The sequence below is a fragment of the Odontesthes bonariensis genome, chromosome 23 (genome assembly GCF_027942865.1).
Source record: "Odontesthes bonariensis isolate fOdoBon6 chromosome 23, fOdoBon6.hap1, whole genome shotgun sequence".
Classification (NCBI taxonomy): Eukaryota; Metazoa; Chordata; class Actinopteri; order Atheriniformes; family Atherinopsidae; genus Odontesthes; species Odontesthes bonariensis.
This window is the reverse complement of record NC_134528.1, coordinates 743836-765866: the sequence shown is the minus strand read 5'-3', so window position 1 is coordinate 765866 and position 22031 is coordinate 743836. Positions and strand designations below refer to the sequence as shown.

At 49.4% G+C, this 22031-nt stretch overlaps 2 protein-coding genes across 2 annotated transcripts in view; one reads left to right on the top strand and one right to left on the bottom strand.

The window, feature by feature from the left end:
- Positions 1–195: 195 nt before the first annotated feature.
- On the top strand, positions 196–10494 carry lipf (lipase, gastric). The gene is made up of 11 exons (XM_075458382.1): positions 196–333; positions 864–992; positions 1842–1953; positions 2151–2349; positions 3839–3948; positions 4034–4170; positions 4612–4758; positions 5841–5912; positions 6016–6084; positions 7194–7304; positions 8300–10494. Exons 1-11 carry the CDS (start codon positions 289–291, stop codon positions 8420–8422), a joined length of 1254 nt encoding a protein of 417 aa, XP_075314497.1. The 5' UTR covers positions 196–288; the 3' UTR covers positions 8423–10494.
- Positions 10495–11302: 808 nt separating this feature from the next.
- Positions 11303–22031, bottom strand: part of ankrd22 (ankyrin repeat domain 22) — a 33300-nt gene continuing 22571 nt past the window's right edge. The window contains exon 6 of the mRNA XM_075458394.1: positions 11303–11533. Coding sequence (XP_075314509.1) covers positions 11456–11533 — 78 coding nt within the window. The 3' untranslated portion in view covers positions 11303–11455. The remainder of the gene's footprint in view (positions 11534–22031) is intronic.

The following is a 22031-nucleotide window of genomic DNA, read 5'->3' as shown; positions in this document are numbered from 1 at the left end:
TACACAACTATTCAAGTAAAAAATATCCGGAGAAACATATCTGATATTACATTGGAAAAAAGAGCACGAATTTTACAATTTTTCTTGCTCGAAGATGGGTCAAAACATATTTGTTGAATTGGTTACCTCAAAAGCTAACAGATAGCTCTTACTGTGAAGTGTTTCCGGTTGTGTTCAACTCTTGGACAGGTTCGCTATCTGTTGGCTTTGATCGATCAGAGGAACTTCGATCAGGGGCCCTCCTGATCTATCACGTGACTTTGTGACGTCACATCCCGGGCTGGTCAGATGACCCTCAGTTCAGTCAACCAGCTCAGACCCGCAGGAATACAGGTGAGTAACCGCCGCTTCTTACCTGTTTGTTCATTTTTAGCTTTATTATTATTTATCGTGACGTAACAAAGGACGCGAGCCGGGAAAAGGCTCGTTTTTAGACCCGTGACAGCCAGCAGGTGAAACAGGGGCTGAAAACTAAAGTTTTAACTTCTGAAGGAAAGTTAATAAAGAAACTGGTCCGAGCCGAAACGAGCCGAAACCATGACTGTGAACTAAGTGTAAAAATGTTGAGCAGCAGGGGGTAAAACCAGCCTGTAAAACCAGCCTGAAAAGCTAAAACAAACGTTTAAAAACAGGCTGAAACCTTCATTTGACTAAAAGTATTTAATCAGATTTTTATGGTCGACGTGAACGCTTCATGGCTTTTGCCTCACAATGCTCTTCATCTTCTTCATCATCATGTGCTCACATGGAGTCAAAGAAAGTTTTTTATTCAGAAATAGCCAGAAAAACTAATTTTGTTATCAGACCATGAAGCAGCTGACTGTGTGTGTGTGTGTGTGTGTGTGTGTGTGTGCACGTGTCAGACCATGCTGTGCGTGCCGCTGTGCGTGCTGCTCCTCGCCACTCTCGCCCACAGCAGGAGGACCCTCGGTGGCCAGCGGCGCTCTGATAAACCACAGTGGAGGCTGGACCCTGAAGTGGACATGAACATCGTGAGTCTGATTAAAGGAGCAGTCCACACTTCTCTGCATCTGTGTTTTTTTAAATCAATGAAGTCTAAAACAGCTGTGAATGGTTACTCTTTCTGTGAAACTGGAAACTATGAAATTAAATTATTAACTGTGGTCACTTTCCGACTGTTCATTTGAAAGCTTAAGCTTATATCAGCCGCCACGCATCTGTGACACCTGTTTTCTCCACACCTGTGGTTGCTAAGCCCCGCCCCCTTGTGGCAGCGTACAGGTGTTGTTAAGCCCCGCTCCATGTGGACAGGTGTTGCTAAGCCCCCCCCCGTGGACAGGTGTTGCTAAGCCCCGCCTCATGTGGACAGGTGTTGCTGAGCCCCCCCCCCGTGGACAGATGTTGCTAAGCCCCGCCCCTGTGGACAGGTGTTGCTAAGCCCCGCCCCTGTGGACAGGTGTTGCTAAGCCCCTCCCCTGTGGACAGGTGTTGCTAAGTCGTCCCCCCCCCCCCCCGTGGATAGATGTTGCTAAGCCCCCCCCTGTGGACAGATGTTGCTAAGCCCCGCCCCTGTGGACAGATGTTGCTAAGCCCCGCCCCTGTGGACAGGTGTTGCTAAGCCCTGCCCCCTGTGGACAGGTGTTGCTAAGTCCCCCCCCCCCCGTGGACAGATGTTGCTAAGCCCCGCCCCTGTGGACAGGTGTTGCTCCGCCGTGCCCCTGTGGACAGATGTTGCTAAGCCCCTCCCCTGTGGACAGGTGTTGGTAAGCCCCGCCCCTGTGGACAGGTGTTGCTAAGTCCCCCCCGTGGACAGATGTTGCTAAGCCCCGCCCCTGTGGACAGGTGTTGTCCTGTTTGTGTGACGTGTTTGTGTTGTTCAGACGGAGATCATCCAGAGGTGGGGTTACCCTGCGGAGGAGCACCAGGTTCTGACGGAGGACGGGTACATCCTGACCGTCAACAGGATCCCACGGGGACGCAAACACACCTCAGGTCAGACGCTCTGCAACTTTCTGTCGGGTTTCCTCAGCAGGACCGGACCTCTAGTCCTGGTTCTGGTTCTGGTTCTAGTCCTGGACATGGTCCTGTCCTGGTTCTGGTCCTGGTTCTGGTCCTGGTTCTGGTCCTGGTTCTGGTCCTGGTTCTGGTCCTGGTCCTGGTAAGCTCCAACGGTCTCTGTCGTCCCGCAGGTCCGAGGCCGGCGGTGTTCCTGCAGCACGGTCTACTGGCCGCGGGCAGTAACTGGGTCACCAACCCGCCGGAGTCCAGCCTCGGCTTCGTGCTGGCGGACGCCGGCTACGACGTGTGGATCGGAAACAGCCGAGGAAACACCTGGTCCCAGAAGCACCAGAGCCTGAACCCGGAGCAGGAGGAGTTCTGGAGGTTCAGGTAGGAACCGCCTCGCCGATGGTCCGGTGTCAGCGGGTCTTTGAAGGTCTCAGGTGTTGGTTAGCGGGTCTTTGAAGGTCTCAGGTGTTGGTTAGCGGGTCTCTGAAGGTCTCAGGTGTTGGTCAGCGGGTCTCTGAAGGTCTCAGGTGTTGGTCAGCGGGTCTTTGAAGGTCTCAGGTGTTGGTTAGCGGGTCTCTGAAGGTCTCAGGTGTTGGTCAGCGGGTCTCTGAAGGTCTCAGGTGTTGGTCAGCGGGTCTTTGGAGGTCTCAGGTGTTGGTTAGCGGGTCTTTGGAGGTCTCGGGTGTTGGTCAGCAGGTCTTTGGAGGTCTCAGGTGTTGGCTAGCGGGTCTCTGAAGGTCTCAGGTGTTGGTTAGCGGGTCTTCTAAGGTCTCAGGTGTTGGTTTGCGGGTCTTTGGAGGTCTCAGGTGTTGTTCAGCGGGTCTTTGGAGGTCTCGGGTGTTGGTTAGCGGGTCTTTGAAGGTCTCAGGTGGGCCTCTGAAGGTCTCAGCGGGTCTTTGGAGGTCTCAGGTGTTGGTCAGCGGGTCTTTTGAAGGTCTCAGCGGGTCTTTGGAGGTCTCAGGTGTTGGTTAGCCGGTCTTTTGAAGGTCTCAGCGGGTCTTTGGAGGTCTCGGGTGTTGCTTAGCGGGTCTTTGGAGGTCTCAGGTGTTGCTTAGCGGGTCTTTTGAAGGTCTCAGTGGGTCTTTGGAGTTCTCAGGTGTTGGTCAGCGTGTCTTTTGAAGGTCTCAGCAGGTCTTTGGAGGTCTCAGGTGTTGGTTAGCGGGTCTTTGAAGGTCTCAGGTGTTGGTTAGCGGGTCTTTGAAGGTCTCAGGTGTTGGTTAGCGGGTCTTTAGAGGTCTCAGGTGTTGGTTAGCGGGTCTTTGAAGGTCTCAGGTGTTGGTTAGCGGGTCTTTGGAGGTCTCAGGTGTTGGTTAGCGGGTCTATGGAGGTCTCAGGTGTTGGTCAGCGGGTCTTTGAAAGTCTCAGGTGTTGATCAGCGGGTCTTTGAAGGTCTCAGCAGGTCATTGGAGGTCTCAGGTGTTGGTTAGCGGGTCTTTGGAGGTCTCAGGTGTTGGTTAGCGGGCCTTTGAAGGTCTCAGGTGTTGGTTAGCGGGTCTTTGAAGGTCTCAGGTGTTGGTTAGCGGGCCTTTGGAGGTCTCAGGTGTTGGTTAGCGGGCCTTTGAAGGTCTCAGGTGTTGGTTAGCGGGTCTTTGAAGGTCTCAGTTGTTGGTTAGCGGGCCTTTGGAGGTCTCAGGTGTTGGTTAGCGGGCCTTTGAAGGTCTCAGGTGTTGGTTAGCGGGTCTTTGAAGGTCTCAGCAGGTCTTTGGAGGTCTCAGGTGTTGGTTAGCGGGTCTTTGAAGGTCTCAGGTATTGGTTAGCGGGCCTTTGGAGGTCTCAGCGGGTCTTTGGAGGTCTCAGGTGTTGGTTAGCGGGCCTTTGGAGGTCTCCGCGGGTCTTTGGAGGTCTCAGGTGTCTGGTTGTGTGTCTGCAGCTATGATGAGATGGCGCTGAGCGACCTCCCGGCGGCCGTGGACCACGTCCTGAAGGTGACGGGCCAGGAGCAGATCTTCTACGTGGGACACTCACAAGGAACCACCATCGGTAACGCTCGCTGCCCTCGCCTGAGCAGGCCTCCGTACCTGTGAGGCGCCGCTCTGATGAGGCTCCTCTACTTCTTCTTTCCCAGCATTCATAGCGTTCTCCACGCTGCCAGAACTGGCGAGTAAGATCCGGATGTTCTTCGGTTTGGCTCCCGTGGCGACCGTGGCGTTCACCAGCAGCCCGATGACCAAACTGTCCGTCCTGCCAGACAACCTCATCTGGGTCAGTCACATGACCAACAGCCTTTTACAAAATAAAAGCCTGTGAGCAACAGACTTTTACAAAATAAAAAGCTGTGAGCAACAGACTTTTACAAAATAAAAGCCTGTGAGAGACAGACTTTTACAGAATAAAAGCCTGTGAGCAACAGACTTTTACAGAATAAAAGCCTGTGAGCAACAGACTTTAACAAAATAAAAGCCTGTGAGCAACAGAATTTTACAGAATAAAAGCCAATTATTATTATTATTATTATTGTTCACACAATCTGAGCATCATTGTGATCCGCCTCAGGATTTCTGCCTTTAACTTGTATTAGATTTAAGTTCTGAGCTCAGATCAGGAGGTAAAACCTATATAAACCAGATTCTGTTACAGAAGAACTTTGCTGTGTTGGAGGTCCTGTTTTTGGCGGCGGTGCTGATGATGTGTTGCTCCCTGCAGGACCTGTTTGGCAGGCGGGACTTCCTGCCGCAGAATCGGTACATTAAGTGGTTGGCTGAACACGTGTGTGCGAAGAAGCCGCTCAGCGAGCTGTGTGGAAACATCTTCTTCATCCTCTGCGGCTTCGACGAGAAAAACCTCAACATGGTTTGTTTCTCCGATCCGTCGGTTTTCTGTTTTATGAGCAGAACGTTGACAGAGTGCCGGTAAAGGTCCGGGATCCCGGGTTCCTGGGTCTTTGGGCCTCAGGGAAGCGGTTCTGGTTTAGGACTCGTTATTCTGAAAGAACAGGATGTGATTCTGAAGGTGTTTGTTTTAATCATAGATATGTATAGAATCATAGATATGTATAGAATCATAGATATGTATAGAATGGCTAGATGTCTCGTTCGAGTGGAACGTCCGCAGATGGCGGCCATCTTGCCACAGGCAGCTCTCTCATTGTGTTGATGGTGAAACATTCAAACATTCAAGACATAACTTGCTTAATTCTCAAACGTTTAGGTTATTATAAACATCAAAGTAGTAATCTAATCATCACACTATAGACGAAGTCCATATTTATTTTTTTAAATATAAACGTGAATATTTCACGTTTATTTGCCCCATGACTCAACTTTATTTATCCCTTGGGATGACTCCCTCAGGGAAATTCAAGTCCCCAGTAGCTCCAAACACACACATAGGATCTCTATAAATCTAAAATACAGTATAATATACAATAATTAATATAATATATCATTAAAATAGAATTAATATAGAATAATCTAAAACAAAGTGTAAAAAAGAATATAGGCTATACAAGATATACAAAGTATAGAGAGTTAAATAAAATAAGTTATAGCACTATGGTTGAGTTATTGCCCATATTGCACTACACTTGTGTTAATTACACATTGTATGCACATAGTCTGACCATAAATAGAAAAGATATTGCACAGTAGTGACGTGAATTATTGCACAGATGACCGAATAAATAAAATATCGCACACAGGGTCTTTTAGTATGTAAAATAGTGTAAAATGGTGGAGATTTCTGCGAGATAAGAGTAATAGCATCAGAGCAGATCACTTACCGTAACTATGGTTACCTCAGGTTTGACTGTCTCCCGGACATCTCACCCTGTGGTAAGATGGCCGACTTGTGCGGACGTTCCAAACTCAGACGGAACACATCTAGCCATTCTATACATATCTATGGTTTGAACCAAACTCCCCCATCTGTTCCAGACTCGGATTCCGGTCTACACGACTCACTGTCCTGCTGGGACGTCCGTCCAGAACATGGTCCACTGGGCCCAGGTAACCCCCCTCAAAGTATACCGAGTGAATACTTTGACTTACAGAGGAACTGTTTGTGAAGTTATTATGTTGTTGTTGTTGTTGTTGTTGTTGTTGTTTACAGGCTGTTCACGGAGGGAAACTGATGGCATACGACTTTGGAACTGCAGGAAACATGAAGCACTACAACCAGGTGTCTAAAGTCGCACACAGAGTCCGGGTAACCCCGGGGTCTGACAGAGTCCGGGTAACTCAGGGGTCTGACAGAGTCCGGGTAACTCAGGGGTCTGACAGAGTCCCGGTAACCCCGGGGTCTGACAGAGTCCCGGTAACTCAGGGGTCTGACAGAGTCCGGGTAACTCAGGGGTCTGACAGAGTCCCGGTAACCCCGGGGTCTGACAGAGTCCCGGTAACTCAGGGGTCTGACAGAGTCCGGGTAACTCAGGGGTCTGACAGAGTCCCGGTAACCCTGGGGTCTGACAGAGTCCAGGTAACTCAGGGGTCTGACAGAGTCCAGGTAACTCAGGGGTCTGACAGAGTCCCAGTAACCCTGGGGTCTGACAGAGTCCCGGTAACCCCGGGGTCTGACAGAGTCCAGGTAACTCAGGGGTCTGACAGAGTCCCGGTAACCCCGAGGTCTGACAGAGTCCCGGTAACTCAGGGGTCTGACAGAGTCCGGGTAACCCCGGGGTCTGACAGAGTCCCGGTAACTCAGGGGTCTGACAGAGTCCCGGTAACTCAGGGGTCTGACAGAGTCCGGGTAACCCCGGGGTCTGACAGAGTCCCGGTAACCCCGGGGTCTGACAGAGTCCCGGTAACTCAGGGGTCTGACAGAGTCCCGGTAACCCCGGGGTCTGACAGAGTCCCGGTAACCCCGGGGTCTGACAGAGTCCCGGTAACTCAGGGGTCTGACAGAGTCCCGGTAACCCCGGGGTCTGACAGAGTCCAGGTAACTCAGGGGTCTGACAGAGTCCCGGTAACCCCGGGGTCTGACAGAGTCCCGGTAACTCAGGGGTCTGACAGAGTCCCGGTAACTCAGGGGTCTGACAGAGTCCCGGTAACTCAGGGGTCTGACAGAGTCCCGGTAACTCAGGGGTCTGACAGAGTCCCGGTAACCCCGGGGTCTGACAGAGTCCAGGTAACTCAGGGGTCTGACAGAGTCCCGGTAACCCCGGGGTCTGACAGAGTCCCGGTAACCCCGGGGTCTGACAGTCCAGGTAACTCAGGGGTCTCACTTCAGTCTTTGAACATAATCACATGATTTAACATCTTCCTCTCCGGGTGTCTGTGTCCCCTCTTCAGTCCACCCCCCCTGAGTACCACGTCTCGGACATGAAGGTTCCCACCGCTCTGTTTTCAGGGGGACAGGATACTCTGGCGGACCCCAAAGATGTGGCAGTCCTCCTCACTCAGGTCAGTCAAAGGAACTGTCGCTTTTAGACTCATCATGAAGGTGTCGGTACCCCAGAGGAACCTGGGGACAGGTGAGCCTGGTCTTTATTTAGATAACCAGCTGCTCGTCTCATCTCGTCCTACCTAGGATCCTTTAAGTCAGCCTAGATCAGCCGAGATACTTACTACTTTTTTTCACCAGAGCCACATTGGCCGAGCAAAATCAAGGGAAGAGCCCCTTTTACCACAACATACTAAAGTCCCCTTTTTGCAAATATGCATTTCTACATATAAAACATCCCACAAAAAAAGAAATAACACAGCCAATACATTTCCAATTCAGACCACATTTACCTTAATACTGGGATGAGCAGAAGCTGGCCTGCATGTGCTCGACTTTCTTCAGGTTGTATTTGTAGTTTGTTGTTGTAATCATAGTTAGACATTCAGGATGAGCATGGTTTCTGTGCTGGTTTTTGCCCTTTTTTAACTAAAAACCGATCCATTGCGCCTGCATGTCGCGCTGGCTAAAGGAGCTAGCGTGCACTGGCTAAAGGTGCTAACGTACGCTGGCTAAAGGAGCTAGCGTGCTCTGGCTAAAGGAGCTAGCGTGCGCTGGCTAAAGGGTGCTAGCGTGCGTTGGCTAAAGGAGCTAGCGTACGCTGGCTAAAGAAGCTAGCGTGCGTTGGCTAAAGGAGCTAGCGTGCACTGCGGTCTAGTGTGAGGTGGTTTAAGCGGGCTGCGTTGCCAGGTTTAACAGTTCCCCCTTTAGGAAACACCATTAAGCCTTAAGTAATACTTAATAAAAATACTTAATACTGTGCAGTATTCACTGTGTGTTATTTGAAAAAATGTATTGTTATTGTTACCATATTGTTATAAGCTACTATGCGAGTGCGAGCCGCCAGTTAGAGCTTGAGGAGCCGCGCAGTGAGCATCTCTGGCCTAGATCATTTACTTCTGAGCGCCACATTGCCTTGTTGTTGTTAACTCAGACGTTTCCTGTCCCTCTACAGGTGTCCAACCTGGTCTACCATCAGCACATCGAGCACTGGGAGCACCTGGACTTTATCTGGGGTCTGGATGCTCCGGAGCTGATGTTCCCCTCCATCCTGAAGCTGCTGCAGGAGCATCGTTAGGACCACCTGATGTTCCTCAGCCGGACCATCGGGGTCTAGGTCCTGTGGAGTGGAAGCCCGGCGGCATACTGAACCTCTTCTCAGCCAGCAGACTGTGTGAATGTAAACACTTCGTCCTCACCGACCACAGATCAGACCACGCCCACAGGAAGCTTCAGTCTCTGTCCTCCGCGGTCGGTAAACGGACAGAAGGAAGCAGAAGCTCGTCTCAGACCGAACGCCGTCCTGTCCCGGGACGTAGTTCTGAGACTGTTTTAGCTGAGATCCACTTCAATGTTTTATTCAGGGCTGTCTGGTTCTGATCCAGGTGGTCCGTCAGTCATTCAGGGTGCTGAGAGATGCATTCATTTAGTTTTTAGATTTTACACCAGCTTTAAAACATTCCACCAACGAAAGCCTTTATACCAGACACACTTACACAGGGTAACTCTGGACCGGGCTGCACCACAGAGGTGAGACCACCAGGTTCTGGAAGCAGCAGGAGATAACATGTCCGTTCAGAACTTTCAGACATTTTCATAACCAAATGCTCTCAAGTTAAAGTTCATTTCTTTGTTCCTCTGTATAGAAGCTTCTTCAGATTAGTTTTAATTTAAAGTGTAACTGGTTTTAATTCCGCTCCCGGTCCACAACAACAGAAAGTTTCTCAGAACAAAGATTCTGCATTTGGGTTTAAACTTAAACCAGCACTGACCCTGTACTTCCCTCCATGTTCTGTTTCTACACCGTCACCTCTGACAGTCTGACTGGTGGTTTTCCTCTGTGTAGCTCATTGTTACCTCGTTGTTAGCTCGTTGTTAGTTCTGCTAATTTTTAGCTCATTGTTAGCTCATTGTTAACTCGTTGTTAGTTCTGCTAATTTTTAGCTCATTGTTAGCTCATTGTTTACTCGTTGTTAGTTCTGCTAATTTTTAGCTCATTGTTAGCTCATTGTTAGCTCGTTGTTTACTCGTTGTTAGCTCGTTGTTAGCTCTACTCATTGTTAGCTCGTTAGCTCATTTTTTACTCGTTGTTAGCGCGTTGTTTACTCAGTTTGCTCATTAGCCCCTTTCACACTGAGGAATAACCCGCGTTTAATCCGCGAATTTAGCGTGTCCGCTGTTGCGTTCACACTGCCGACCCGGGCTGCCGCGTCAACTCGACTCGCCTTTCGACCCGCGTCGGACCCTAGTCTTTCTGCCGAGTTTTTGTGTGAACGCAATTGACGCGGGTTGGACGTGGGCGTGGCGTGACGTGAGGAGTTTAAAAGACAGAATGGACAGCTGATTCAGAACAACAGCGACAGGTGAGGACAAGTTTTACTCTGTTTTAGCCTACATCAAGTTCGAGACATTTTTTAATATGGCCAACTGAGGAGACAAGGAGGTCCGCGAGCTCCTCAGCCGCCGAGCAGAGGACGTTATTTACCGCCACATTTCAGGGACTATAGTGCTCTTGTATTCTCCGCATATGTTCTTCGGCGGCATCCCACGTTGTAACCATCCACACCCCGTAAAATAACATCTCCATGAACTGCATATACAATTGCAAGAACGAGTCCTCAAGGTGTATTTAACCCTACCTCCGACGCATGGCTTGTGCCTACGTCATTGTACACGCCCAGCATTTTATGTGTTTCGTGTGACGCTCTGCCACTAGGCCACGCCCCCTGAACTCGGCTTCAGGCGACACGGGTCACCAACACGCCAAGCGTTCACATTGCTCGACGCGGGTCGAAGGTGCAATTTGGACCCGCTAAGGTAGCGGGTCGCAGTGTGAAAGGGGCTATTGTTTACTCGTTGTTAGTTCTGCTAATTTTTAGCTCATTGTTAGCTCAGTTTGCTCATTGTTAGCTTTGATGTTAGCTGTAATGTTGGATCCTCATTAGTCTCTTTGGGTAAAAGCTAAATGCATAAAGTTAAACTCAGTGATCGCCCGTGTTGTTGGAGGTGGCGTTTGGACGTTGTGATGACGTAAAACCTGGTCGAGTGTCGGTGTGAGCGAAGTGTTCTTTTAAAACAGGACTGACTTTATTTTCCACTTTTATAAACTGTGACGTTTCTGTGCCGCCAAATTAAAGCCGTTGTTGTAAAGATTCTGTGTTGCTGCTTTCTGCTCTGTGCAGATGTTCAGATCATGACAGACCTCCAGATGTTTTGCACCTGACAGACATGATGAAAATTAATTTTAAGTTTGTTTTTTTCCGAGAACAAAGTCTCGGTAGGTCATAATATGAAGAAAAAAGTTAAAAATATATGGGGATAAAAAGTATATACAAGAATTGAAAATATTAAAGAATCAAAAAATTTAAAGAAAAATGCAAGAGTGAAAAAAGTTAAGGTTTTAGGGTCAGTGTTCAGCCGGCTGACGTAAGAAACTCACCGTGAGAAATCAGGAACCTTTAAACTGTGAAACTGACCATTTCTGCGAGATTCAGGAAGTCTGAAAGTTAAAAATAGTTCAGGAGGAACCCGAACGGTTCCACATCCTGAACATCACATGACGGTGAGATCACTCTGCCGAAGTTTCACACGTTTATACGTCTTCAGGAGACGGGTTAGAGTTCACCTAACCCTGAACGAAAAGCAGGTTTAAAAGATGAGTTTTCAGCTGCTTTTAAAAGGGATCAACAACAAAAATAAAGATTTTAAGACACTGAAAGAAGCAGAACCACAACAAGAACCAAGAGGACCCAGTTTCCATGGGTTCAGACAGTTTTCTGTGGAACATCTGGAGCTCAGAAACATAAACCATCAGCCTTTAAAAGTTGCTTCAGTCAGTTTCATCAGGACCAGAACAAGGGAACGGACCCAGTCAGAACATCTTTCTTCGCTCCGGTCCTTCAGAGGTTGCCGGTTCGATCCCCTTTAAACCTTGATGTACATAAACCCTGGCCACACGTTTCCATCACATTTTCTCTTTATTAACAAAGTTTAATCTGAAACGTCAGTAACTAAATTCAGCTTTACATCGACAGTCAAATGTTGTACAGTTGCTTTGGCATTGCTTTGGCGTTGCTTTGGGTGGTCTCAGTAGGGACGTGGCGCCCGCCCGTCACTCTTCCTTCCGCAAAATCCGGACGATCTTCGTGAACTTGAGTCTAACGGCGATGTCCAGCGGCGTTTCTCCGGCCTGGAAAACACGTTTTCATGATGACGTCGGGTGTGTTTGTTGTTCCTAACGTCGTTACAGAGTCTCTAACACCTCAGAGTCTAACACCTCAGAGTCTAACGCCTCAGAGTCTCTAACACCTCAGAGTCTCTAACACCTCAGAGTCTAACGCCTCAGAGTCTCTAACACCTCAGAGTCTCTAACACCTCAGAGTCTCTAACACCTCAGAGTCTAACGCCTCAGAGTCTAACACCTCAGAGTCTCTAACGCCTCAGAGTCTCTAACACCTCAGAGTCTAACGCCTCAGAGTCTCTAACACCTCAGAGTCTCTAACACCTCAGAGTCTCTAACACCTCAGAGTCTAACGCCTCAGAGTCTCTAACACCTCAGAGTCTCTAACACCTCAGAGTCTCTAACACCTCAGAGTCTAACGCCTCAGAGTCTAACACCTCAGAGTCTCTAACGCCTCAGAGTCTCTAACGCCTCAGAGTCTCTAACGCCTCAGAGTCTAACGCCTCAGAGTCTCTAACACCTCAGTCTCTAACGCCTCAGAGTCTCTAACGCCTCAGAGTCTCTAACGCCTCAGAGTCTCTAACGCCTCAGAGTCTCTAACACCTCAGAGTCTCTAACACCTCAGAGTCTCTAACACCTCAGAGTCTCTAACACCTCAGAGTCTCTAACGCCTCAGAGTCTCTAACACCTCAGAGTCTAACACCTCAGAGTCTCTAACGCCTCAGAGTCTAACACCTCAGAGTCTAACACCTCAGAGTCTCTAACACCTCAGAGTCTAACACCTCAGAGTCTAACACCTCAGAGTCTCTAACGCCTCAGAGTCTCTAACGCCTCAGAGTCTCTAACGCCTCAGAGTCTAACACCTCAGAGTCTCTAACACCTCAGAGTCTCTAACACCTCAGAGTCTAACACCTCAGAGTCTCTAACACCTCAGAGTCTAACACCTCAGAGTCTCTAACACCTCAGAGTCTAACGCCTCAGAGTCTAACACCTCAGAGTCTCTAACACCTCAGAGTCTCTAACACCTCAGAGTCTCTAACACCTCAGAGTCTCTAACGCCTCAGAGTCTAACACCTCAGAGTCTCTAACACCTCAGAGTCTCTAACACCTCAGAGTCTAACACCTCAGAGTCTCTAACACCTCAGAGTCTCTAACACCTCAGTCTAACGCCTCAGAGTCTCTAACACCTCAGAGTCTCTAACGCCTCAGAGTCTCTAACACCTCAGAGTCTCTAACACCTCAGAGTCTAACGCCTCAGAGTCTCTAACACCTCAGAGTCTAACACCTCAGAGTCTCTAACACCTCAGAGTCTCTAACACCTCAGAGTCTAACGCCTCAGAGTCTAACACCTCAGAGTCTCTAACACCTCAGAGTCTCTAACACCTCAGAGTCTCTAACACCTCAGAGTCTAACACCTCAGAGTCTCTAACACCTCAGAGTCTAACACCTCAGAGTCTCTAACACCTCAGAGTCTCTAACACCTCAGAGTCTAACGCCTCAGAGTCTCTAACACCTCAGAGTCTAACGCCTCAGAGTCTCTAACACCTCAGAGTCTCTAACACCTCAGAGTCTAACGCCTCAGAGTCTCTAACACCTCAGAGTCTAACACCTCAGAGTCTCTAACACCTCAGAGTCTCTAACACCTCAGAGTCTAACGCCTCAGAGTCTCTAACGCCTCAGAGTCTAACACCTCAGAGTCTCTAACACCTCAGAGTCTCTAACACCTCAGAGTCTCTAACGCCTCAGAGTCTCTAACACCTCAGAGTCTAACACCTCAGAGTCTAACACCTCAGAGTCTAACACCTCAGAGTCTCTAACACCTCAGAGTCTCTAACACCTCAGAGTCTAACGCCTCAGAGTCTCTAACACCTCAGAGTCTAACACCTCAGAGTCTAACACCTCAGAGTCTCTAACACCTCAGAGTCTCTAACACCTCAGAGTCTCTAACGCCTCAGAGTCTCTAACGCCTCAGAGTCTCTAACACCTCAGAGTCTCTAACACCTCAGAGTCTCTAACACCTCAGAGTCTCTAACACCTCAGAGTCTCTAACACCTCAGAGTCTAACACCTCAGAGTCTCTAACACCTCAGAGTCTCTAACGCCTCAGAGTCTCTAACGCCTCAGAGTCTCTAACGCCTCAGAGTCTCTAACGCCTCAGAGTCTCTAACGCCTCAGTCTAACGCCTCAGAGTCTAACACCTCAGAGTCTAACACCTCAGAGTCTAACGCCTCAGAGTCTCTTACACCTCAGAGTCTAACGCCTCAGAGTCTCTAACACCTCAGAGTCTCTAACGCCTCAGAGTCTCTAACGCCTCAGTCTAACGCCTCAGAGTCTCTAACGCCTCAGAGTCTCTAACACCTCAGAGTCTCTAACACCTCAGAGTCTCTAACACCTCAGAGTCTAACACCTCAGAGTCTCTAACGCCTCAGAGTCTCTAACACCTCAGAGTCTCTAACACCTCAGAGTCTCTAACACCTCAGAGTCTCTAACACCTCAGAGTCTCTAACACCTCAGAGTCTCTAACACCTCAGAGTCTAACGCCTCAGAGTCTCTAACACCTCAGAGTCTCTAACACCTCAGAGTCTCTAACACCTCAGAGTCTCTAACGCCTCAGAGTCTCTAACACCTCAGAGTCTCTAACACCTCAGAGTCTCTAACACCTCAGAGTCTCTAACACCTCAGAGTCTCTAACGCCTCAGAGTCTCTAACACCTCAGAGTCTCACACCTCAGAGTCTAACACCTCAGAGTCTCTAACGCCTCAGAGTCTCTAACGCCTCAGAGTCTAACACCTCAGAGTCTAACACCTCAGAGTCTAACGCCTCAGAGTCTCTAACGCCTCAGAGTCTCTAACGCCTCAGAGTCTCTAACGCCTCAGAGTCTCTAACACCTCAGAGTCTCTAACACCTCAGAGTCTAACGCCTCAGAGTCTCTAACGCCTCAGAGTCTCTAACACCTCAGAGTCTAACGCCTCAGAGTCTAACGCCTCAGAGTCTCTAACACCTCAGAGTCTCTAACACCTCAGAGTCTCTAACGCCTCAGAGTCTCTAACACCTCAGAGTCTAACGCCTCAGAGTCTAACGCCTCAGAGTCTAACACCTCAGAGTCTAACGCCTCAGAGTCTAACACCTCAGAGTCTCTAACGCCTCAGAGTCTAACACCTCAGAGTCTAACACCTCAGAGTCTCTAACACCTCAGAGTCTCTAACACCTCAGAGTCTCTAACACCTCAGAGTCTCTAACACCTCAGAGTCTCTAACACCTCAGAGTCTAACACCTCAGAGTCTCTAACGCCTCAGAGTCTCTAACACCTCAGAGTCTAACACCTCAGAGTCTCTAACACCTCAGAGTCTCTAACGCCTCAGAGTCTAACGCCTCAGAGTCTAACGCCTCAGAGTCTCTAACGCCTCAGAGTCTCTAACGCCTCAGAGTCTCTAACGCCTCAGAGTCTAACACCTCAGAGTCTAACACCTCAGTCTAACGCCTCAGAGTCTCTAACACCTCAGTCTAACGCCTCAGAGTCTCTAACGCCTCAGAGTCTCTAACACCTCAGTCTAACGCCTCAGAGTCTCTAACGCCTCAGAGTCTCTAACGCCTCAGAGTCTCTAACGCCTCAGAGTCTAACACCTCAGAGTCTAACACCTCAGAGTCTCTAACACCTCAGAGTCTAACGCCTCAGAGTCTCTAACACCTCAGAGTCTCTAACGCCTCAGAGTCTCTAACGCCTCAGAGTCTCTAACACCTCAGTCTAACGCCTCAGAGTCTCTAACGCCTCAGAGTCTCTAACGCCTCAGAGTCTCTAACACCTCAGAGTCTCTAACACCTCAGAGTCTAACGCCTCAGAGTCTCTAACACCTCAGAGTCTCTAACGCCTCAGAGTCTCTAACGCCTCAGAGTCTCTAACACCTCAGAGTCTCTAACACCTCAGAGTCTCTAACGCCTCAGAGTCTAACACCTCAGAGTCTCTAACGCCTCAGAGTCTCTAACACCTCAGAGTCTCTAACGCCTCAGAGTCTCTAACACCTCAGAGTCTAACACCTCAGAGTCTCTAACACCTCAGAGTCTAACACCTCAGAGTCTCTAACGCCTCAGAGTCTCTAACACCTCAGAGTCTCTAACACCTCAGAGTCTAACACCTCAGAGTCTAACACCTCAGAGTCTAACACCTCAGAGTCTAACACCTCAGAGTCTCTAACGCCTCAGAGTCTAACGCCTCAGAGTCTCTAACACCTCAGAGTCTAACACCTCAGAGTCTAACACCTCAGAGTCTCTAACGCCTCAGAGTCTAACGCCTCAGAGTCTCTAACACCTCAGAGTCTCTAACGCCTCAGAGTCTCTAACGCCTCAGAGTCTCTAACGCCTCAGAGTCTCTAACACCTCAGAGTCTCTAACACCTCAGAGTCTCTAACGCCTCAGAGTCTAACACCTCAGAGTCTCACACCTCAGAGTCTCTAACGCCTCAGAGTCTCTAACGCCTCAGAGTCTCTAACGCCTCAGAGTCTCTAACGCCTCAGAGTCTAACGCCTCAGAGTCTCTAACACCTCAGAGTCTAACGCCTCAGAGTCTAACGCCTCAGAGTCTAACACCTCAGAGTCTAACGCCTCAGAGTCTCTAACACCTCAGAGTCTCTAACGCCTCAGAGTCTCTAACACCTCAGAGTCTCTAACGCCTCAGAGTCTCTAACGCCTCAGAGTCTCTAACGCCTCAGAGTCTCTAACGCCTCAGAGTCTCTAACGCCTCAGAGTCTAACACCTCAGAGTCTCTAACACCTCAGAGTCTCTAACACCTCAGAGTCTCTAACGCCTCAGAGTCTCTAACACCTCAGAGTCTCTAACACCTCAGAGTCTCTAACACCTCAGAGTCTCTAACGCCTCAGAGTCTCTAACGCCTCAGAGTCTCTAACGCCTCAGTCTAACGCCTCAGAGTCTAACACCTCAGAGTCTCTAACGCCTCAGAGTCTAACACCTCAGAGTCTAACACCTCAGAGTCTCTAACACCTCAGAGTCTCTAACGCCTCAGAGTCTAACACCTCAGAGTCTAACGCCTCAGAGTCTCTAACACCTCAGTCTAACGCCTCAGAGTCTAACACCTCAGAGTCTAACACCTCAGAGTCTAACGCCTCAGAGTCTAACGCCTCAGAGTCTCTAACGCCTCAGAGTCTCTAACGCCTCAGAGTCTCTAACGCCTCAGAGTCTCTAACGCCTCAGAGTCTCTAACGCCTCAGAGTCTCTAACACCTCAGAGTCTAACACCTCAGAGTCTCTAACGCCTCAGAGTCTCTAACACCTCAGAGTCTAACACCTCAGAGTCTAACGCCTCAGAGTCTCTAACACCTCAGAGTCTAACGCCTCAGAGTCTCTAACGCCTCAGAGTCTCTAACACCTCAGAGTCTCTAACACCTCAGAGTCTAACGCCTCAGAGTCTCTAACACCTCAGAGTCTAACGCCTCAGAGTCTCTAACACCTCAGAGTCTAACACCTCAGAGTCTCTAACGCCTCAGAGTCTCTAACACCTCAGAGTCTAACACCTCAGAGTCTAACGCCTCAGAGTCTCTAACACCTCAGAGTCTAACGCCTCAGAGTCTCTAACACCTCAGAGTCTCTAACGCCTCAGAGTCTCTAACACCTCAGAGTCTCTAACACCTCAGAGTCTCTAACACCTCAGAGTCTCTAACACCTCAGAGTCTCTAACACCTCAGAGTCTAACGCCTCAGAGTCTCTAACGCCTCAGAGTCTCTAACGCCTCAGAGTCTCTAACACCTCAGAGTCTCACACCTCAGAGTCTAACACCTCAGAGTCTCTAACGCCTCAGAGTCTCTAACACCTCAGAGTCTCTAACACCTCAGAGTCTAACACCTCAGAGTCTCTAACGCCTCAGAGTCTCTAACGCCTCAGAGTCTCTAACGCCTCAGAGTCTCTAACACCTCAGAGTCTCTAACGCCTCAGAGTCTAACACCTCAGAGTCTAACACCTCAGAGTCTCTAACGCCTCAGTCTAACGCCTCAGAGTCTCTAACGCCTCAGAGTCTCTAACACCTCAGAGTCTCTAACGCCTCAGAGTCTCTAACGCCTCAGAGTCTCTAACGCCTCAGAGTCTCTAACACCTCAGAGTCTCTAACGCCTCAGAGTCTCTAACACCTCAGAGTCTCTAACACCTCAGAGTCTCTAACACCTCAGAGTCTCTAACACCTCAGAGTCTAACACCTCAGAGTCTAACGCCTCAGAGTCTCTAACACCTCAGAGTCTAACGCCTCAGAGTCTCTAACACCTCAGAGTCTCTAACACCTCAGAGTCTCTAACACCTCAGAGTCTCTAACACCTCAGAGTCTCTAACACCTCAGAGTCTCTAACACCTCAGAGTCTCTAACGCCTCAGAGTCTCTAACGCCTCAGAGTCTCTAACGCCTCAGAGTCTCTAACACCTCAGAGTCTCACACCTCAGAGTCTAACACCTCAGAGTCTCTAACGCCTCAGAGTCTCTAACGCCTCAGAGTCTAACACCTCAGAGTCTAACACCTCAGAGTCTAACGCCTCAGAGTCTCTAACGCCTCAGAGTCTCTAACGCCTCAGAGTCTCTAACACCTCAGAGTCTCTAACACCTCAGAGTCTCTAACACCTCAGAGTCTAACGCCTCAGAGTCTCTAACGCCTCAGAGTCTCTAACACCTCAGAGTCTAACGCCTCAGAGTCTAACGCCTCAGAGTCTCTAACACCTCAGAGTCTAACGCCTCAGAGTCTCTAACACCTCAGAGTCTAACGCCTCAGAGTCTCTAACGCCTCAGAGTCTCTAACGCCTCAGAGTCTCTAACGCCTCAGAGTCTCTAACACCTCAGAGTCTCTAACACCTCAGAGTCTCTAACACCTCAGAGTCTAACGCCTCAGAGTCTCTAACGCCTCAGAGTCTCTAACGCCTCAGAGTCTAACGCCTCAGAGTCTAACACCTCAGAGTCTAACGCCTCAGAGTCTAACACCTCAGAGTCTCTAACGCCTCAGAGTCTCTAACACCTCAGAGTCTCTAACACCTCAGAGTCTCTAACACCTCAGAGTCTAACACCTCAGAGTCTAACACCTCAGAGTCTAACACCTCAGAGTCTCTAACACCTCAGAGTCTCTAACACCTCAGAGTCTAACACCTCAGAGTCTCTAACACCTCAGAGTCTCTAACACCTCAGAGTCTAACACCTCAGAGTCTCTAACACCTCAGAGTCTCTAACGCCTCAGAGTCTAACACCTCAGAGTCTAACGCCTCAGAGTCTCTAACACCTCAGAGTCTCTAACACCTCAGAGTCTCTAACACCTCAGAGTCTAACACCTCAGAGTCTAACACCTCAGAGTCTCTAACACCTCAGAGTCTCTAACACCTCAGAGTCTAACACCTCAGAGTCTAACACCTCAGAGTCTCTAACACCTCAGAGTCTCTAACACCTCAGAGTCTAACACCTCAGAGTCTAACACCTCAGAGTCTCTAACACCTCAGAGTCTAACACCTCAGAGTCTCTAACACCTCAGAGTCTCTAACGCCTCAGAGTCTAACGCCTCAGAGTCTAACGCCTCAGAGTCTCTAACACCTCAGAGTCTCTAACACCTCAGAGTCTCTAACGCCTCAGAGTCTCTAACGCCTCAGAGTCTAACGCCTCAGAGTCTAACACCTCAGAGTCTAACGCCTCAGAGTCTAACACCTCAGAGTCTAACGCCTCAGAGTCTAACACCTCAGAGTCTCTAACGCCTCAGAGTCTCTAACACCTCAGAGTCTAACACCTCAGAGTCTCTAACACCTCAGAGTCTCTAACGCCTCAGAGTCTAACGCCTCAGAGTCTAACGCCTCAGAGTCTAACACCTCAGAGTCTCTAACGCCTCAGAGTCTCTAACGCCTCAGAGTCTAACACCTCAGAGTCTAACACCTCAGTCTAACGCCTCAGAGTCTCTAACACCTCAGTCTAACGCCTCAGAGTCTCTAACGCCTCAGAGTCTCTAACACCTCAGTCTAACGCCTCAGAGTCTCTAACGCCTCAGAGTCTCTAACGCCTCAGAGTCTCTAACGCCTCAGAGTCTAACACCTCAGAGTCTAACACCTCAGAGTCTCTAACGCCTCAGAGTCTCTAACGCCTCAGAGTCTCTAACGCCTCAGAGTCTCTAACACCTCAGAGTCTCTAACGCCTCAGAGTCTCTAACGCCTCAGAGTCTCTAACACCTCAGAGTCTAACGCCTCAGAGTCTCTAACGCCTCAGAGTCTCTAACGCCTCAGAGTCTCTAACACCTCAGAGTCTCTAACACCTCAGAGTCTAACGCCTCAGAGTCTCTAACACCTCAGAGTCTCTAACGCCTCAGAGTCTAACACCTCAGAGTCTCTAACACCTCAGAGTCTCTAACACCTCAGAGTCTCTAACACCTCAGAGTCTCTAACACCTCAGAGTCTCTAACACCTCAGAGTCTAACGCCTCAGAGTCTCTAACGCCTCAGAGTCTCTAACGCCTCAGAGTCTCTAACACCTCAGAGTCTCTAACACCTCAGAGTCTAACGCCTCAGAGTCTCTAACACCTCAGAGTCTAACACCTCAGAGTCTCTAACACCTCAGAGTCTCTAACACCTCAGAGTCTCTAACGCCTCAGAGTCTAACACCTCAGAGTCTCTAACGCCTCAGAGTCTCTAACACCTCAGAGTCTCTAACGCCTCAGAGTCTCTAACACCTCAGAGTCTCTAACACCTCAGAGTCTAACACCTCAGAGTCTCTAACGCCTCAGAGTCTCTAACACCTCAGAGTCTCTAACACCTCAGAGTCTAACACCTCAGAGTCTAACACCTCAGAGTCTAACACCTCAGAGTCTAACACCTCAGAGTCTAACACCTCAGAGTCTAACACCTCAGAGTCTAACACCTCAGAGTCTCTAACGCCTCAGAGTCTAACGCCTCAGAGTCTCTAACACCTCAGAGTCTCTAACGCCTCAGAGTCTCTAACGCCTCAGAGTCTCTAACGCCTCAGAGTCTCTAACACCTCAGAGTCTCTAACACCTCAGAGTCTCTAACGCCTCAGAGTCTAACACCTCAGAGTCTCACACCTCAGAGTCTCTAACGCCTCAGAGTCTCTAACGCCTCAGAGTCTCTAACGCCTCAGAGTCTCTAACACCTCAGAGTCTCTAACGCCTCAGAGTCTAACGCCTCAGAGTCTCTAACACCTCAGAGTCTAACACCTCAGAGTCTAACACCTCAGAGTCTCTAACACCTCAGAGTCTAACACCTCAGAGTCTAACGCCTCAGAGTCTAACGCCTCAGAGTCTCTAACACCTCAGAGTCTAACACCTCAGAGTCTCTAACACCTCAGAGTCTAACACCTCAGAGTCTAACACCTCAGAGTCTAACACCTCAGAGTCTCTAACACCTCAGAGTCTCTAACACCTCAGAGTCTCTAACACCTCAGAGTCTCTAACACCTCGGAGTCTCTAACGCCTCAGAGTCTAACGCCTCAGAGTCTAACACCTCAGAGTCTAACGCCTCAGAGTCTCTAACACCTCAGAGTCTCTAACGCCTCAGAGTCTAACGCCTCAGAGTCTCTAACGCCTCAGAGTCTAACACCTCAGAGTCTCTAACACCTCAGAGTCTCTAACACCTCAGAGTCTCTAACGCCTCAGAGTCTCTAACACCTCAGAGTCTCTAACACCTCAGAGTCTCTAACACCTCAGAGTCTCTAACGCCTCAGAGTCTCTAACGCCTCAGAGTCTCTAACGCCTCAGTCTAACGCCTCAGAGTCTAACACCTCAGAGTCTCTAACGCCTCAGAGTCTAACACCTCAGAGTCTAACACCTCAGAGTCTCTAACACCTCAGAGTCTCTAACGCCTCAGAGTCTAACACCTCAGAGTCTAACGCCTCAGAGTCTCTAACACCTCAGAGTCTCTAACGCCTCAGAGTCTAACACCTCAGAGTCTAACACCTCAGAGTCTAACACCTCAGAGTCTAACGCCTCAGAGTCTAACGCCTCAGAGTCTCTAACGCCTCAGAGTCTAACACCTCAGAGTCTAACGCCTCAGAGTCTCTAACACCTCAGAGTCTCTAACGCCTCAGAGTCTAACACCTCAGAGTCTAACACCTCAGAGTCTAACACCTCAGAGTCTAACGCCTCAGAGTCTAACGCCTCAGAGTCTAACACCTCAGAGTCTAACACCTCAGAGTCTAACGCCTCAGAGTCTAACGCCTCAGAGTCTCTAACGCCTCAGAGTCTCTAACGCCTCAGAGTCTCTAACGCCTCAGAGTCTCTAACGCCTCAGAGTCTCTAACGCCTCAGAGTCTCTAACACCTCAGAGTCTAACACCTCAGAGTCTAACACCTCAGAGTCTCTAACGCCTCAGAGTCTCTAACACCTCAGAGTCTAACACCTCAGAGTCTAACGCCTCAGAGTCTCTAACACCTCAGAGTCTAACGCCTCAGAGTCTCTAACGCCTCAGAGTCTCTAACACCTCAGAGTCTCTAACACCTCAGAGTCTAACGCCTCAGAGTCTCTAACGCCTCAGAGTCTCTAACACC